Genomic DNA, 19,742 nt, shown 5'->3' with positions numbered 1-19,742 from the left:
CACCCAAAGCCCTAAGCCCTTGTAACCCCTAAGCCAGCTTGCAATAGCACTAAACCCCCCGCCACCGCGACTTTTGACATCTCCGCCCTCCTCCTGCAACTGCGGACGAGCTCACTTCCGCCGGAAGAGGCGGGCGCCTCCGCGCGGTTGGCGCGAAAGTCGGTTCGCGGCCTCAGCAATTTCCGGGTTTTACGTTTGCTTCGGGTCGGGGGCGCCGCCGGCTGCGGCGGGTGTGCGCCGGTGTGGCGCCCGACCCCAGCCACCGTCTTGCGGGCCACGTGCACCCTAACTCGCCGCCCGAAGACCCCCAGGCTCCACCGAGGTGAGGGAGGCACGGAGAGAGGACCCAGCTCCTTCCTCACCCTGATTGGGGGGTCGCTACACTTCCCCTGGCCTTAGGGCCCTCGTTTCTCCCGTCCGTGTAAATGGCCCTCGGACCGGCGGGTGAGGCTTTGACGCCGGAGAGGACGTGACTGCGGTTGAACCTAGAGTCGGGCCTTTCTCTGGGAGCTGGCGAGCAAGAGCATTCGGCCTTCTAGGGGCATGACCTTGCTAACCGGCTTTCCGTTTATATATTGAAGTCCGTTTACTGAGGAGTGAACAAACCTCGAGGGTCGTGGACAGTTTCGTTCTGTGTATCTTTAAGCTAAGCGCAACTGAATGCCCCATGGGCTTAGGGGTCTTAGAGCCCCATAACAAAAGCCCTGAGTGTAGTCAATTTAGGGACATTAATGTCGTTTTCTGATTTGCATGGATTGTTGTTGTCACTTTTTTTTCTCGACTTTACCCACATTCTAGCGTTTCTTAGAAACTAGTAAACGAATTCCTGGGCAAAGCCAGCATCTCTATCCTTGGGAGTTGTTGTCAGCACAGAAAAATAGCTGCTCTTAACGTTTAACTTCATACGGGATGTGTTTTTGTCTTGTTAATGGCTCCCTTATTTTGACAGTTCAAAAATGTCCAGAAATGACAAAGAACCGTTTCTTGTGAAGTTTTTAAAGTCTTCAGACAATACCGAATGTTTTTTTAAAGCTCTTGAGGTAAGGGTGCTTGAAAACGCCTTGTTTGATGCTCTGAATTCATTTTCTCCTTTTTAGTGTTTTTGATTTATTGGGCTTCTTATGTCTTAGTTATTTTTGAGGTTTTACTGTAGTCTATATTAATATAGATGTGATACATATTTTGGGGTTGATGTAAACATTGTGTATTTTGCAGAGCATAAGTCTATTAGGACATTTTTATTGAAAGTAACACACCTGCTATTCTTGGAAATTACATTTCTTTCTGTGTGTACTAATCAGAGTAGACCTTTGTGTGTTGAAGAAATATGAATCTGTTGTGTACTGGTTACACTTAATTTTTTGGCGTTAAAACTATGTTTCATTGTGTACAGTGTAATATGGGAAGATGTAGGGGGTTTTGTAGAGCCTTGCTACTCACAGACCCCAGTAGCATTAGTAGAGTTGGAAATGCAGAACATTGGGCCCAACTGAGACTTCCCAGTTAGCACCTGCATTTTAACAAGATCTTCAGTGTGATTACTGTGTATATTAAAGTTTAAGAAGCATTATTGTAGCAGGTTTTTCTCTCAAGTTCATTCAGCAAATAATTATTGAGTGTCATGACCTGTTAAGGACTGTTCTAGTACTTGGGATACATCAGTGATCACAACAGGCAAAGGTCCATGCTCTCTCAGAGCTTACATTCTATTTTAGCAGGAGGAACTAGACATAAATCAGGCAGGATAAATGAGTAAACTCTATATGTTACAAGGTGCTAAGTGCTATGGGAAGAGAAAAGAGTAAAACAGGTTAAGGGGTTCTAGAGGATGTTTGCTGGGGGAGGAGGGAAGTTACAATTTTAAGTGGAGTATGATCAGTGAAGGCTTTATGGAGAAGATGATAATTGAGTGCAGTTGAAGGAGTTGAGATAGTTAACCATGTGTATGTCTGGGGTGAAGCTTTCAGGCAGGGAGAACAACTATACACAGGCCCCTGAGAAAGTACTTGGGAGTGTCTGTCCAACATTAATGTGGCTATAGTGTAGTGAACAAGGGATGGGGGAAGAATATTAAGGGGTGCTTTAGAGAGTAAGAGTAAAGAGGTCATGTAAAAGGCCTTGAGGGCCATTGTAAAGACTTTTGCTTTTCCATTTGAGCATATCTGATTGAAGTGACGGATCAAGTCAGGTAAAGACCTGGAAGAAGAATATTCCAGGTAGTGGGAACAAGAGCAAAACCTCTAATGAGGTCATGCTTAGCTTGTTCCAGGCTCAGCAAGAAAGCAGGAGGCTAGAGAAGAGTAAGCAAGAGAGATGAGAGGTAGAAGGTAATAATGGGGAGATAGGCAGGGGCCCAGACTCATCACCTGATTTGTATTGTGAAAGATTACTAGCTGCTATCTGGTGAATAGATTTAGGGCAAGGAAGAGAGAAGGAACCACTTTGGAAACTTCTGCAGAGGTCGAGGGGAGAGATGATGGTAGCTTTCAAAGGGAAAAAGATTGGATTGTAGATGGATTTTGAAGGTCAAATTTATAGGACTTAAATACAGGAGAAAAATTTCAGGTGCGTTCTTTCATTTTTTCTTTCAGTCAATAAAAGAGTTCCAATCAGAAGAATATCTTCAGATTATTACAGAAGAAGAGGCATTAAACATGAAGGAGAATGATAGGTCACTTTATATCTGTGACCCATTTAGTGGCAATGTCTTTGATCACCTCAAAAAGGTTTGCCAACTTTTAGTGTGTTCCTTCCGTAGTCTGATTTTCATTTTGTTTTTGCTTCAGTGGATATAAATTCTTTATCGACCATGAAATATTATGCAGATTATGAATATAGAGGAATCCTTTGGTTTTAGGAGACTAGAATAATACTTTTAAAGGCTAATAATGTTACAATAGGCTTTTGTATTTTAGAAGATTTAACTTCATTTAGTTTAAGTGAACTCTATAGTAATGAAACATTTTAGTGATGGAGTTCTGTACTTAAACTCAGTTTGATTGCAAAATTTTCAGTAAAGATAGGAAGAGATCTCAACGTAACTCTTGGTTACTTACTGTCTTTCCTTTGTGCTCTTACACACTGAATTTTAGTACCTGTACCTTGTTCAGGGTCTGAAACATTATATGCTAAGAAAGAAGCATTTTGGAGATGAGTATTGCAATATACCAATGAGCCATCTTATTTCTTTTTGTTGATTTCCAGAGTCTACTGACTCATTACTTTTTTGGTGTCTGGACAAGAGAGAAGCATTGAAATAAAAGTAAACTGGCTGTAATTCCATGCAGATAACAAAGAAGTGATTCTTGTTTGAAGGAGAAGAAAACATAGAAGAGTAGGTAGATGCAGTATCTGCACAATTTATGGAAGGTCTGTGCCCACCTTTGCCAAAAGCATTGTTGGTCTTACCCTCCTTTTGGAAATAACATTCCTTGTCAGATAGAATCAATAGCATTAAAAATTCACTTTTCCTATGGCTGAACAAAAAGATAGCAGTAATCATATGCCTTTTAGATCTTTAAATCAGTCATGATTTAAATCACCCACAGAGGGGCGCCTGGGTGGCGCAGTCGGTTAAACGTCCGACTTCAGCCAGGTCACCATCTCGCGGTCCGTGAGTTCGAGCCCCGCGTCAGGCTCTGGGCTGATGGCTCAGAGCCTGGAGCCTGTTTCCGATTCTGTGTCTCCCTCTCTCTCTGCCCCTCCCCCGTTCATGCTCTGTCTCTCTCTGTCCCAAAAATAAATAAAAACGTTGAGAAAAAAAAAAAAATTTAAATCACCCACAGACTTTTTAGTTCTGGCTTGAATGTGCTGATGTTGAGCAAGACTGTCACTTTTGTTAACTCATTTATCAATGAAATGAAAGGTCACTTTTTTAGCAATCTGTGATACCATAGAGAAGTCTTTGTGCATCTTGGAAAGACATTGAGTTGAAGACAAAGTGTTTAAACGCAGATGTAGAAACTGCCTAGGATTATTTTTTTTGTGTGTGACAGTGTAGGTATTTTAGAAGGGGATCAGTGAGGCTCTTATTATTTTAAATTGCTTGGTTGGCTGGGTACTTCATTTAAAAAGTATATAATGGATATTTCCTAATTATTATAGCATAAGACTGTTACTCATACACCCTATCATTAAGGCTATGTTTGTTTTAGAGATTAAAATTTGGTGACAACTTTGACTGATGTGGCTCTTGAAGCTTATTTCTTTTGATAGACTGCATTGTTTGATTTGCATGTGTGTTTATTTAGTGTGTTGTGTCCCTAAGAAATTAAATAATTTTTCTTATAACAATTTGGTGATTTTTCTGCAGTGGTCATCACCTTCTGTAAATAATTGGTAAATATTACAAAATGTAATTTCATAATACAGGACGTCTTTTCCTACATACTAAACTTTCTCCCTCTTTTTATAGCTTGGCTGCAGAATTGTTGGCCCTCAAGTAGTCATATTTTGTATGCACCACCAGCGATGTGTCCCAAGAGCCGAACATCCAGTTTTTAATATGGTTATGTCTGATGTAACTGTATCTTGTACAAGCCTGGAAAAAGACAAAAGGGTAAGTGTTGAGGAAAATCATGACCAATATATATATATCTCCACGCTTAATCTTCCACTGTGTAGGAGACACTTTGAAAGACTTTGTAGTTGGTGTTCATGGCTTACACAAAGTCAGTATACAACAGTGTACAGTCTTTTCTATTTTAACGAATACAGTAGCATCTGTTTAATTGAAAACTGACTACTTGAAAGAAAACTCCCTATTTCCTTTCTGCAGTTGATGAGTTAGAGTTTGAGTCATATTTTTTCCACTGTAGATGGTCGATCTTATAAAAAAATGTTGACAGGTAGAACGGGCTATGGGTTTAGCATTAGGTCCAAGGTAAGAAATGCTTTGATAATGCTTTCTAAGAGATAAAAATATGTATTTTTATATGTAATGTATAAAATTTGTATTTAAAAGAAATAAACTCATGGAGTTGAGAGAAACAAATATAGGAAAATAATGTGTGAAGGTAATTATTTTTGAATTTATATTTCATATTTATCTTTATACAAAAAGTAATTTGATTATTTAACTTTATAGTGGTAAGAAACATTTGTGCCTTAAAGCTAACAACAACAAAAGATATTTATGAGTCTTTGTATTAAAAATGGCAGAGATAATGTTTGCTTTAGTATTAACATATTTTCTTTTGGGTTTATAGGAAGAAGTTCATAAATATGTACAAATGATGGGTGGACGCGTATACAGAGATCTTAATATATCAGTAACTCACCTTATTGCAGGAGAAGTTGGCAGCAAAAAATATTTAGTTGCTGCAAACCTAAAGAAACCTATTTTGCTTCCTTCTTGGATTGAAACACTTTGGGAGAAGTCACAAGAGAAGTAAGAAAGACATTTAGATGTGTTCTAGATTAAAAAAAATGATACATGTGATCATTTTGGCCTATTGTGGGTTTTTATAGGGGAGGTTTTATGTTGTTCTTTCGGGATTTGTTATTCAGGGACAAAAAGTGGGGTTCTTACCCTTCAGTGAAAACAAGAGAGCAGAATCTGCAGGCTCTTATTATCAAGGTATTAGTTAATAGGTAGAATAGGCTATTGATTTAATACTAGCTTCAAGGTAAGAAATGCTTTGATGATAAAATTGTTAGCAGCAGTAAATGCTTGTAAAATAGTTGAGATGATCACTGTAGCAATTGTCACTCTTAAGTTGCATTACCCTTCTACTACTCTGCCCATATATTAAGATGGAGAGTGAATTACCATTTTGGCAATTGTATTCCCTCCCAAAGATGTCGGCCTGTATAAAGTTGAATGTAAACATATGTAAGCCATTGACTAAGTTGTCGTCCTTCAGCAAATGTTAATCAAGCTCACTTTACGTACCTGGCCTGAGCTTAGGTGTTAGATATACATAGTGAGCAAAGCAGGATACATGCTTGCCTTCATAGACCTTAGGAATAGGCATTTTTCCAGTCTTCCTCTCAGCACTGTCCAACACATCCTAAACATGTCTCCACATCGGAACCTGCGTTCCCAGCATGTCTGTCTTGCATGGAAACAAAATGGTAATGATATTTTTGTTGGTATTCAACTAAAAATCTTTGCATATTATCCATATGGTATAAGGGAAGGAAAAAAAGTCTCCTTTTCTGGTAGGCAACCAAGATCGTTTTGAGTTTGTAGGTATTTCAGACCTAAAATTTTGGAAAACACACCACTTTGGCATGGATTTAAAGAGTTAATGAAATATATTTTCCCTCAAAACAGTTTTATTTGAGAAACTCTATCTGAAGTATTACTTTTCATTAGTGACATAGTGTTGAGCTAGATGAGCAATTAGTGTAATTTTGCATGTTTGTCAGTTTCCCTTAAAAATGATTAAAATCCTAAAAAAATGAGGAAAGCCTTAATGATTTCTGTTGTCATTATTATTCTGGTAAGTTTTAAACTAGTATATTAAAATGTTTATTTTTTTCCTTGTTACTTACTTTCCCCAGAAAAATAGCCAGATATACTGATATAAACATGGAAGACTTCAAGTGTCCTATTTTTCTTGGTTGCACAATCTGTGTGACTGGCTTGTGTGGCTCAGAAAGAAAGGCAATTCAGCGACTCACAGTTAAGCATGGAGGTCAATACATGGGACAACTGAAAATGAATGAATGTACACACCTCATTGTGCAAGAACCGAAAGGTAAAACTATATGCAAAAAAGTACAGAATTTTCTCTAGTATTTAACATTGGAAGATGTTTACAGAATAGCTTTTCCTTCTGATATGTTACAAATCTGGTATATTTTTTTCCCCTGAAATCTTACAAAGAGAGTTTGGTTCACAATCTGTATAAAAATTACATGACTATCCAGGTTTATTCAGATCATTAAAAAAACTTACAGGACAAGAAATTTGGATGAATAAAAAAAAGGCTAATGTAGCTAAATTACATTTCTTTCTAATGACAAAAGGCTTGGCTTAGTTTTTAATTGAACAAATCAGCTTTATTAGATGAACTACAAGTTGTAACCTGCAGATATACCTTGCAGCACATGAGGCAGTTAAAAGAAGAAAATGCATTACCATTTCAGTTACCCCACATTTATTCCTCAGTTTTATTTTATTTTTTTTAAATGTTATTTATTTTGAGAGAGAGAGCAAGAGAGAGCATGAGCCGTGGAGTGGGAGAGGGAGAGAATCCCAAGCAGGCTCTGTGCTGTTAGCACAGAACCCAGCATGGGGCTCGAACCCACAAACTGAGATTATGACCTGAGCCTAAATCTCGAGTCAGACTCTCAACTGACTGAGCCACCCAGGCACCCCATAAATTACTCAATTTTAAGAGATTAAACCCCCTTATATGGCATGTGTATTTACACAACACATGGAAAATATAGTTGGGTAATAACTTAAAATATTATTTTTTAATATACTGTATAGCATACTGTTTGAAAATAAGAAGTGGTAACTTTAATTTTGTTTCAGGTGAGTTTTTCCCCATAACCTATAATACTATGAATATTTCTACAGAGATAGATTTTAATGGTTACATTTCTCTTTCTGTTTCTTAATAAACATAATAGGTCAAAAATATGAATGTGCCAAGAAATGGAATGTACACTGTGTGACCACACAGTGGTTTTTTGACAGTGTTGACAAAGGTTTTTGTCAGGATGAATCCATATACAAGACAGAGCCTCGACCGGAAACAAAGACTGTACCTGATACTTCAACTCCTACTGGCCAGATCAACACAGTTGATAGTAAGTCTCAGTGGGATTAAAGTAAACAGTCATTTTTTTTTTTTTTTTTTTTTTTTTTTTTTTTTCAACGTTTATTTATTTTTGGGACAGAGAGAGACAGAGCATGAACGGGGGAGGGGCAGAGAGAGAGGGAGACACAGCATCGGAAACAGGCTCCAGGCTCCGAGCCATCAGCCCAGAGCCCGACGCGGGGCTCGAACTCATGGACCGCGAGATCGTGACCTGGCTGAAGTCGGACGCTCAACCGACTGCGCCACCCAGGCGCCCCAGTAAACAGTCATTTTTAACAGTTTTCTATGTAAGAATTGATTTGTAAATAGAATCAGTTAGATATAGTAAGGAATGTCATTCTTTCTTGATATGCTCCCAGGCATAATTGTATAATAACTAAATTGTATGAAAATTAGTCCAGAACTCCTGGTATTTCTTTTTATAATGAATGTATTTTTTTTTCTTTTTCTGATTGAACGCAAAAGATGATTAAAGAAATCAAGAATACTAATAAAGACTTAAAAGAATTTTTCAGAACTTGACTGATGTTCAGATAGTAATACATTTTTATTAGTTTGCTGCAGTTGTTATAGACCATCTGTATTCATGTAAAATTTAAAATCATTTCTATCTTATAGGTGCCATGTTGGCAATTTATGAGATATTATGCTTTTTTCTTTCCTGGACCCTACAGCCAGCAACTTCAGATTTTTAATGGAAGCAAGCCACTATTAAAATATATTAAATTTATTTTTATTTGAAAAAGATGTGAAAGTTAGTTTCATTTTCCCTTCTCACTTGGCCACCAAGACTTCAGTAAAAACATTTGATTCTTACTTTGAAAATTGTTCACAGCCCTTTGTGTATAAGAAAAGTTAATCTATAGGGAAGTAGGTAATCACATTTTTATCTCCATAAATTTCTACATCTTTGTTTGATATATAGGTCGTACTCTTTCGGATGTCAGCCATATTTCCAACATCACTGCAAGTTGCATAAATGAATCGATATGTAATTCAGTTCTTAATAGCAAAGTGGAGCCTACACTTGAAAATCTAGAAAATCTGGATGTCAGTGCATTTCAAGCACCTGAAGATTTACTAGATGGTTGTCGGGTATGTCTTTATCATGTAATACTTGCAGTGATAATATACATCAGTGCTACCTAGCCTAACTTTGAAGACACCTCAGAGTTGGGCTTGCTCCTTGTCTATGTAAACCTTTACCCTAGCTAAGCAGAGGCAAACATTAGGCCATATCTGTCCTTTAGCTATCAGGGTCCCTCTGCCTGGGATGTGCCTTCATTTGTAGCTTTCAAAGTTTTTATTCAATTCTGAACCATCCTAACCAGTAATCTTTCTACTCTGTTTTGAGACCACTTAGTTTCTGAACCACTTAATGGATTTTTATTTATAACTGTCACTTAATAAGTGTTTCTAACATGTTAGACTGTGCATGTTGTTAATATGTTGTATATAATCTCATTTAATTCCCACAAATCTAAAATGAGTATTACCCTGAGACTGAGGCTTAGCAGATTAAAATTCTTGTTCAGAATCACACAGACATTAAGTAGACAGCCATCTACTCCAAAGCCTATATTCCTAGGCTTTATTCCAGGGTCCTATATTCCATTAGACCCGCTGCTTTGTTTAGTGTCCTTTGGGCTACTTAATTTTTTAATGTATGAATAACTGTTTTATAAGTGCCTTGATGAAAACATCCTATGCTATTTATCTCCAGAGCTGAATACTTATTTAATATATTTCTACTTGTAGAGGTGCCTGGGTGGCTCAGTCGGTTAAGTGTCAACCTCTTGACACTTATGGGATCCAGCCCTGCCTCAGGCTCCATGCTGTCAGCATGGTTTTGTCTTTCTCCTTCTCTCTTTCTACCCCTTCCCCACTCGCATGTGCACTCTAAAAATAAATAAACTTTAAAAAATACATATATATAATTTTTCTACTTGTAGAGTGAATAGGCTATACATTAATTCTCAATAGCAAAGATGTAACCCTGTTTTATTGTTAAGAGAGGAAATTGGGCAAATTACCTTATCCTTCTAAACTTATAAAACTTACCGATTTATGGGGCTCCTGGGTGGCTCAGTTGGTTAAGCGTCCAACTTCAGCTCAGGTCATGATCGCACAGCTTGTGAGTTCGAGCCCCATGTCGGGCTCTGTGCTGACAGCTCAGAGCCTAGAGTCTGCTTTGGATTCTCTGTCTCCCTCTCCCCTTCTGCCCTCCCCCTTTCATGGTCTGTCTCTGTCTCTCAAAAATGAATAAACATTAAAAAACTAATAAAAACTTACCAACGTATTAGCAGAACAGAGAGTATCTTGTATAATCTTTTTTATCCTAGACCCTGCCAATTCTGGATATGACTTTTAATTATTCTTATAGGAAATTTATGTGACAGAAATCATGATTCCTCATTTTTGTTCAAATATATTCTAATGGAGGTTATTTAATTTGGGATATAAATGCAGTTAGGAATAGATTTGTCATTTAAGAAATTTTTTTAAGGACACATGTAAAATAGAGATGAAAACGATTTTTATATTTATTAAATTGGTTTCAATACATACATACTGATAGTTAAAAATAAATTTTTGCATATGTATTATTGTCAAAGCACGATCCTCAGCTTGACTTAAATTATCTTGTGTAATCAACTCTGTGTAAAAGGTATCTTAATTTACGGGTAAGAAAATTGATTTAAAGAGCCTGAGTAACTTACCGTGGTCATGTAATTAATTATTGACAGCTGAGCCAAAATTTAAACCCAGGTTTCCTGAACTCAGACATATAAACTCCAGTTTATTTCTATAATCTAAAATTTACAAATAGTAAGATATTCAATATTTAAGAAGCTACCGGCATTTTAGACATTGCTGTGCACTAATATTCAGAAGATAATTGAATTCTAGCTTCTATTTTATTAAAGCCTTAAAATACATATCAGGTGTCTACTGTGAAGGATGATGATGCTATAGAACTGTGAAGAAGTAATAGTAAAAATTTCAGAATTGTTAAAAAAAAAATCCAAGTTTCAGAATACATTCCATTCTTAATGTATTTTAAATGTACATGAGTTGTCTTATTTATACACAATGGATTTAGATATATATTTTTTTAATAATTCTTTTTCTGTTGAGAGAAATAAGCCATCTTCAATGCATTAATCTAAAGTAGATATTTTCTTTCTTTGCAGATATATCTTTGCGGTTTTAGTGGCAGAAAGCTCGATAAACTGAGAAGGCTTATTAACAGTGGAGGTGGAGTTCGTTTTAATCAGCTCAATGAAGATGTAACTCATGTTATTGTGGGAGATTATGATGATGAATTGAAGCAGTTTTGGGATAAATCGGCTCACAGGTTTTGTCAGTTTTTATATCAATGCATTTTCTACTCTGTAATGATTTTTCTTAAAATTGCATATCCATGCGGCTTTGGAAACAGCATGGCAAGTGGGATGATGGTCTTTATAGTTTGAACTAATATATAATTATGTACTATTTTTGTAGGCCTCATGTAGTGGGAGCAAAATGGTTGCTAGAGTGTTTTAGTAAAGGTTATATACTTCCTGAAGAGCCATATATCCATGCTAACTACCAACCAGTGGAAATTCCAGTTTCGGATAAACCTGAAAGTCAAACAGCCCCTTTAAAAAAGAACAACAGCTCCTCCAAGAAGGACTCTACTCCTGATGGAAAACATGAGCAAGCTGATGAAGATCTCCTCTCTCAGTATGTAAATAATAACACAACAGCGGGTAAGAAATAGTTGATTAGTATTTACAGTCATAAATTTAGAAGAGGAATGCATCATATGTGATTTCTACCAGGTTTTCTAGATTTTAAGTTGAACCTTTTTCTTAATGTTTTACGTTTGTTACTTTTTGTAAGCAGGCAAGGCCAAGAGGTGCTGAACCCTCTGACCTCCTCCTCTCTTCAACTATCTCCAGTTTGATCTGTTTTATATACCATCATCACTTTGTGTGAGTTTGTAACAGCATGAATTTTTATTTTAACCTTGTAATGAATTACCTCTTACTTGGTTATTGTGATCTTTAATGCATACAGTGCTGCACTGTGAACTGTGACCTCTGTATGTAATCTTCTCAGAATGGGAAGGAAAACTGCCAGTGAAGAGTTGTGAGCAGCATTTCTTCTTGTTTAAGAAAAAGTTACTGTGAGGGGCGCCTGGTTGGCTCAGTCGGTTGAGTGTCCGACTTCAGCTCAGGTCATGATCTCACAGTTTGTGAGTTTGAGCCCCATGTCGGGCTCTGTGCTGACAGCTCAGAGCCTGGAGCCTGCTTCGGATTCTGTGTCTCCCTCTCTCTCTGCCCCTCCCCCACTGTACTCTTTGTCTCTCAAAAATAAATAAATGCAAAAAAAAATTTAAAAAGTTACTGTGAAATATTTAGTACATTGAGAAAGATATGAAGAATAATGTGATGCATAACCATATGCTACTACCTAGGTATAAAAAAAAATAGAATATTCCACTATACCAAAAGCCTGCTGTAGGTCTCCCCATTTTCCTTATAGTTTACATGTGTATATGTTTGCAGTGTATATACTCTTTAATTTGTGTGTATTTTAACTTATATAAATGACATATGGTAAGTACTTTTTTGCTATTCTCCTCCAACCATGAGAGATATTTATCTAATCCAAGTAACTGGTTGTGAATACACCACATTGTATCCATTTTCCCACCTATAGACATTTATATTGTGTCTTTTTTTTGCCGGTGCAAACAGTACGGCTGAGATTGTTCTTTTTTTTTTAAATTTTTTTTTTTTTTCAACGTTTATTTATTTTTGCGACAGAGAGAGACAGAGCATGAACAGGGGAGGGGCAGAGGGAGAGGGAGACACAGAATCGGAAACAGGCTCCAGGCTCTGAGCCATCAGCCCAGAGCCCGACGCGGGGCTCGAACTCACGGACCGCGAGATCGTGACCTGGCTGAAGTCGGACGCTTAACCGACTGCGCCACCCAGGCGCCCCTGGCTGAGATTGTTCTTAACCATGCCTCTGTGATTGCGTGGAGGTTTCTATACATGCATATGATACCATGTTTTGTCTGCTGTATCTGAATTAATGAAATAGAGATGTTAAACTCCACCACCATAATGGTGGCTTTGACAGTTACTCCATGTAGTTCTGTCAGATATAATTTTTTAATATATCTTGATGTTTTATTACATGATGATCCTCATTTTCCTAATTTTTTTCCTTAAAATCTGTTTTATCTGATATTAATACAACTATCTGTGCCTCGTGTGAGTATTCATTTAGTGTGACTGACTTGTTTTGTTAACTGCAAATTTGGTCAGTTTTCTTTTATTGTTACTTGTGATCTATTTTTATTATTTTATGCCATCTTATTTTGTGCTTTTTGTTTGTCTCATTTTTCTATGCTTCTTTGTTTAAAATTTTTGCCTTCTTTTGGGTAGCTTGAGCTTGCCCCCTCTTACCTCAGTCTCCCAACTCTCTGTCTTCCTTCTTCTAATGTAGGAGTTAGATCTGTTTTTATTTTCAGTGATTACCCTTGGAACTTAAAGGTGCATCATAACTTGAAATCTAAAGTTAATCAGTATTTTGATCTTCATCTTTTTTTTTTTTTAATGTTTTTATTTATTTTTGGGAGAGAGAGAGAGAGACAGAGCATGAGCAGGGGAGGGGCAGAGAGAGGGAGACACAGAGTCAGAATTAGGCTCCAGGCTCCAAGCTCCAAGCTGTCAGCACACAGCCCAACGCGGGGCTCCAACTCACGAACCGTGTGATCATGACCTGAGCTGAAGTTGGACGCTTAACCGACTGAGCCACCCAGGCGCCCCTGATCTTCATCTTAAGTACAAAAACTTTATAACACTATCTTCAACATCTTGCTAATCACACCCCTCTACACACACTCACTAGTACACTCAATTTATGTGATTTGGGCTAGTATTTTCATTGTCTTTTTTAATCTCACAATTAGATACTTATTGTTTCATGTGGCCCATATTTGTTTTGATTTATCAACATATTTAGCGATTTCTTTGCTTCCCATTCCTTGTTGGCATCTGAGACCTCTCCTCTGGAATCATTTTCTTTCCTCCTATAAAATATATCCTTTAGAAATTCCTTCAGTTTCTGTTAATGTGTTTATTTTGCCTTTGCCTTAAAAAATAGTTCTGCTCTGAATACAGTCCTAGACAGAGCTCATGGGAGATGAGCCCTTGGGAGATGTTATTTCATTGTTCTCTTTCTGTGGCTGGTGGACAAGTCATTCAGTCTAATTGTTATTCTTTTGTAGGAAGTCTTTTTCTTTTTTTCTGGCCTTTTTTAATATCTCCTTTTATTTCTTGCATCCTAGAGTTTTACCATGTACTTGTCCTACTTGCAATTCATTGTGCTTTCTAAATTAAGGATTAGTGGGGGGTTTTTGTTTGTCTTTTTACTTCATTGTAAAACATTTTTCATCTATTATTACTTTGAATATTGCTTCTTCACCACTCTATATTTTCTAACTGCCGTTACTCTGTGTATGGATCACTTAACCTGCCCTTCTGATTTCATCTTTTTGTCTTTCTGTGATTTATTATGTGTAATTTATTCAGGATTTCCTTTCACATCACTGTTTCTCTGTTTAGCTATTGCCTAATGTGTTTAACCCATCCATTAAATTTTTTATTTCAATAATTATTTTTTTCAGTTCCTAGAAGTTCTGTTAATAATCTTATTCTGTATTCATGTCTTATTAATTATTTCTTGAAACACATTAAACATACTGCAGTATTATGAATGGAGGGGAGAAGTAGTTCTCTGTATTGTTAATGCTGCCTAGTTTCTTCATGTCTTTGTGATATTATAAACTCATTAGGCCTCTGGAAATTCTTTTTTTATTTTTTTTTTATTTTTTTCTTTCAACGTTTATTTATTTTTGGGACAGAGAGAGACAGAGCATGAACGGGGGAGGGGCAGAGAGAGAGGGAGACACAGAATCGGAAACAGGCTCCAGGCTCTGAGCCATCAGCCCAGAGCCTGACGCGGGGCTCGAACTCCCGGACCGCGAGATCGTGACCTGGCTGAAGTCGGACGCTTAACCGACTGCGCCACCCAGGCGCCCCAGGCCTCTGGAAATTCTAAGAAGCTTGACGGTGAGGGTTTGTTCTTCTAGAAAGGGTTCATATTTAAATCTGCCAGAAGTCTAAGGGTTTTCCAACTCAGGACACGTCTCAGTTTATTGGCTGGATGTTTTTTGGACCACCAGGCTAGTGTGAATTTGTACTCTTCACCTACTTTGAGGACCCAGCCTATGATAACAAATTCTCAGGAGAGATGTTTTTTCCCCCTTGACCCAAAGCCAAAATCAAGTATTTGTCATCTCCTTTGCAGGGTAGATTTTTTGTTGTTGTTTGATTGATTTTGGTCTGCATTGTAACTAGACATTTCCCTTTAGGGTTTCTGGGTTTGTTTACTCATTGTGTACTCCGCCCCACCTCTAGTTTGTGTGAGACCAAAGGCTTAAGTTGTTTCCCTCCACGTGATGTTCCTGAATTCTGAGAATCTAAGTTTCTGGAAAAATAGATTCAGGGTAACCATTAGTTTTAGTAACCACTCAGTGCTCTGGATTCATGATACTACTTCATTTTCAGTCCTTGATTTCTTGCTTTCTTGCAAATTCAGCTCTGCATTTGTACTGATGCCTTTAATATTTTATTCTATATTTTCAAGTGCTTTTAATGAGAGGGTTTTGCATGTCTAGCCTATCATATTTCTAGAAGGGAATTTGCAGCATTTTATCTTTTTCTTTTTTAGCTTTAATTCCAGTGAGTTAACATACTGTGTTATACTAGTTTCATGTATGCAGTATAGTGATTGGACAAGTCCGTATATCACCTGGTGCACTCCTTAATCCCAGTGACCTGTTTAACCCATCCTGCTGATTCACCACCCCTCTTGTAAACACCAGTTCTCTATAATTAAGAATCTGTTTCTTGATTTGTCTTATTTTTTTTTTAAGTTTATTTATTTTGAGAGAGAGAGCACGAGCAGGGAGGGGAGGGGCAGAGAGAGGAAGAGGGAGAGAATCCCAAGCAGAGCCTGACCCAGGGCTCAAACTCACAGATCATGACCTGAACCAAATCAAGAGTTGGAGCCGTAACCGACTGAGCCACCCAGGCACCCCTGTCTCTTATTTTTTTTTCTTTTTGTCTGTTTGTTTTCTTTCTTAAAGTCCACATATGAGTGAAATTATATGGTATTTGCCTTTCTCTCAGTGACTTATTTTGCTTAGCATTATATTCTGTAGCTTCATCCATGTCATTGCAAATGGCAAGATTTCCTTCTTTTTGATAGCTGGATAATACTCCATTGTGTGCGTGTGTGCGTGTGTGTGTGTGTGCACACACATGCACACACATGAACACGCTACATCTTCTTTATCCATTCATCATTCACTGGACACTTGGGCTGCTTCCATATCTTGTCTGTTGTAAATAATGCTGCTATCAACATAGGGGCTCTGGTATCCCTTTGAATTAGTGCTCTTATATCCTTTGGGCAAATACCTAATAGTGTGATTGCTGATCATAGGGTAGTTCTATTTTTAACTTTTTGAGGAAACTCCCTAATGTTTTCTACAATGGCTCCACCAGTTTGCATTCTCACCAACAGTGCATGAGGGTTCCCTTTTCTCCACATCCTCACTGACATTTGTTTCTAGTGTTTTTGATTTTAGCCTTTCTGACATGTGAGGTGATAGCACATTGCAGTTTTGATTTGCATTTCCCTGATGATGAGTGATAGTGAGCATCTCTTCATGTGTCTTTTGGCCATCTGGATGCTTTCTTTAAAGAAATGACTGTTCATATTGTCTGCCCATTTTTTAATTGGATTTCTTGCTTTTTGGGTGTTGAGTTGTAGAAGTTCTTTATATATTTTGGATACTAACCCTTTACTGGAAAGGTATTTGCAAATATCCTCCCATTTTGTAGGCTGCCTTTTAGTTTTGTTGATTGTTTTCTTCTCTGCAGAAGCTTTTATTTTGATGTAATATTCCAATAGTTTATTTTTGCTTTTGTTTCTCTTGCCTCAGGAGACCTATCTAGAAAGAAGTTGCTATGGCCAGTGTCAAAGAGGTTACCGTCTGTGTTCTTTTCTAGGAATTTTATCGTTTCAGGTCTCACATTTAGGTCTTTAATCCATTTTTGTGTATGATGTAAGAAAGTGGTCCAATTTCATTCTTTTGCACATTGCCGTCAAGTTTTCCCACACCATTTGTTGAAGACACTGTCTTTTTCCCATTGGATATTACTTCCTGCTTTGTCAAAGATTAATTAACCACGTAATCGTGGGTTTATTTCTGGATTTTCTATTCTGTTCCACTGACCTGTGTGTCTGTTTTTGTGCCAGTGCCATACTGTCTTGATGACTATAGCTTTGTAATAAAACTTGAAGACTAGAATTGTGATACCTCCAGCTTTTGCTTTTCTTTTTCAGGATTGTGTTGGCTTTTTGGGGTCTTTTGTGGTTCCATATACATTTTAGAGTTGTTTGTTCTAGTTGTGTGAAAAATGCTGTTGGTATTTTGATGGGAATTGCATTAAATGTGTAGATTGCTTTGGGTAGTATAGACATTTTAACAATGTTTGTTCTTCTAGTCCATCAGGGTGGAATGTCTTTCCATTTCTTTGTGTTGTCTTCAGTTTCTTTAATGAGTGTTTTATAGTTTTTGGAGTACAGGTCTTGCACCTTTTTGGTTAGATTTATTCCTCTATTATTATTACTTATTCCTAGATATCTTATTAAATAGTACTGTTTTCTTAATTTCTCTTTGTGCTGCTTTGTTACTGGTGTATAGAAATGCAACAGATTTCTGTATGCTGATTTTGTGTCCTGCAACTTTACTGAATCTGTTTCTCAGTTCTAGTATTTTTTGGTGGATTCTTTCAGGTTTTCTATATATAGTATCATGTCATTGGCAGACAGTAAAAGTTTTACTACTTCTTTACTGATTTGGATGCCTCTTATTCCTTTTTATCATCTGATTGCTGTGACTAAGACTTCCAGTACTGTGTTGAATGAAAGTGATGAGAGTTGACACCCTTGTCTTGTTCCTGACCTTTGGGGGAAAGTTCATAGTTTTTCCCCATTAAGGATGACGTTAGCTGAGTGTTGTTCATATATGGCCTTTATTATGTTGAGGTATGTTCCCTCTAGACGTACTTTGTTGAGAGTTTTTTCCATCAGTGGTGGTTGTACTTTGTCGAATGTTTCTGTGTCTATTGAAATGATTGTATGGTTTTCATCCTTTCTCTTGTTGATGTGATATGTTGATTGATTTGCGAATATTGAACCATCCTTGCATGCCAGGAATAAATCCCACTTGATTATGGTGAAAGATTTTTTGAATGTATTGTTGAATTTGGTTTGCTGATATTTTATTGAAGATTTTGCATCCATACTTATCAGGGTTATTTGGCTTATGGTTTTTTTTTTTTTTTTTTTAGTGGTGTCTTTATCTGGTTTTGGTATCAGGATAATGCTGGCTCATAGAATGAATTCCGAAGTTGTCCTTCCTTTTCTATTTTTTGGCATAGTTTAAGAAGAATAGGTATTCTCTCTTCTTTAAATATTTAGTAGAACTCACCTGTGAAGCTATCTCATCTTGGGCTTTTGTTTGTTGGGAGTTTTTTAATTACTCATTTAATTTCTTTCCTCGTTACCAGTCCAGTTCCCCCCCCCCACACTATTTCTGTTAATGGTATATTGAAAAATTGGTTTTTGTCAGACTATTTGCTTATGCTTTAGTAGTACATTATGTCAGGAGATCCTCAATTTTCTAGGATGTTTTGGCATAAAAAAGCCGCAGACTGACTCAGCAGTTTTATGCATTATCCTTCAGCCAAGGGTACGTGGTGGAATCAAGTGATTAGTTTCTCAAATCTTCCTTTCTCTGGCAGTTAGTGGTCTACCTACTTTGGAAGGGTTTAATGATAGTGAACCTGACAGAATCCCCAAGCTCCTTAGAATGTAATCAAGTTCTTTATAGTTAAAGCAAAATTATTTTTGAGAGTGCTTACTTCGTATTAGGTTTATCAAGATGTGTTTATTGGGCTCCTAAACGAGATCTGATGGATAGAAGGATTTTGTTCAAATAAATGGAAAGGACCGCTGTAGAACATGCTAATTTATTCTGAGTCTCTTCATAACTTTAGGGTTTTACTTGCAGCTTATAAGAACTTAGTATTGCCAGTTTGTTTTTATGTATTAGTTTAAAATTCCACATGGTGCAACTACGTGGATGGAACTAGAGGGTATTATGCTAAGCGAAATTAGTCAGAGAAAGACAAATATCATATGACTTCACTCCTGTGAGGACTTTAAGACACAGAACAGATGAACACAAGGGAAGGAAAGCAAAATAACATAAACACAGGGAGGGGGACAAAACATAAGAAAGTCTTAAATATGGAGAACAAACAGAGGGTTACTGGAGGGGTTGTGGGAGGGGGGATGGGCTAAATGGCTGAGGGGTTTTAAGGAATGTACTCCTGAAATCATTGTTGCACTATATGCTAACTAACTTGGATGTAAATTAAAAATAATAAAATAAAATTCCACATGGTTTCCATCTTCCATTTCACCAGCAGGATATAGATATCAAACAAAGTTGTTTCTTTTCCCTTCTAGATGTGATTATAAAATAATTATAAATGCAAAAAAGTCTTTTATATTAAGAATAGCTATTTTAAAACAGGGAGGCAAACCGTAAGAGACTCTAATAGAACAAACTGAGAGTTGATGGAGGGAGGTGTGTGGAGGGATGGGTGAAATGGTTGACAGGCATTAAGGAGGACACTTGTTCAGATGAGCACTAGGTGTCATGTGTAAGTGATGAAGCACTAAATTCTATTCCTGAAACGAATACTATGCTATATATTAACTAACTTGAATTTAAATTAAAAAAGTAAAAAGAATAGCTAT

The 19,742-nt window shown here is 37.2% G+C and overlaps 1 protein-coding gene across 2 annotated transcripts in view; it reads left to right on the top strand.

The window, feature by feature from the left end:
- Positions 1–204: 204 nt before the first annotated feature.
- TOPBP1 (DNA topoisomerase II binding protein 1) overlaps positions 205–19,742 on the top strand; it is a 61,933-nt gene continuing 42,395 nt past the window's right edge. Inside the window, exons 1-10 of one of the 2 annotated variants that reach the window (XM_030329611.1) lie at positions 205–322; positions 950–1,040; positions 2,592–2,726; positions 4,415–4,558; positions 5,208–5,389; positions 6,508–6,704; positions 7,588–7,767; positions 8,704–8,873; positions 10,973–11,136; positions 11,286–11,533. In XM_030329611.1, coding sequence (XP_030185471.1) covers positions 957–1,040; positions 2,592–2,726; positions 4,415–4,558; positions 5,208–5,389; positions 6,508–6,704; positions 7,588–7,767; positions 8,704–8,873; positions 10,973–11,136; positions 11,286–11,533 — 1,504 coding nt within the window. In that variant the 5' untranslated portion in view covers positions 205–322; positions 950–956. Of the gene's footprint in view, positions 323–949; positions 1,041–2,591; positions 2,727–3,204; positions 3,370–4,414; positions 4,559–5,207; positions 5,390–6,507; positions 6,705–7,587; positions 7,768–8,703; positions 8,874–10,972; positions 11,137–11,285; positions 11,534–19,742 lie in introns of those variants that run through there. The other variant, XM_030329612.1, reaches the window with a different exon arrangement.

This window comes from Lynx canadensis, chromosome C2 (assembly GCF_007474595.2).
Source record: "Lynx canadensis isolate LIC74 chromosome C2, mLynCan4.pri.v2, whole genome shotgun sequence".
NCBI lineage: Eukaryota > Metazoa > Chordata > Mammalia > Carnivora > Felidae > Lynx > Lynx canadensis.
This window is presented reverse-complemented; position numbering and strand designations above follow the sequence as displayed.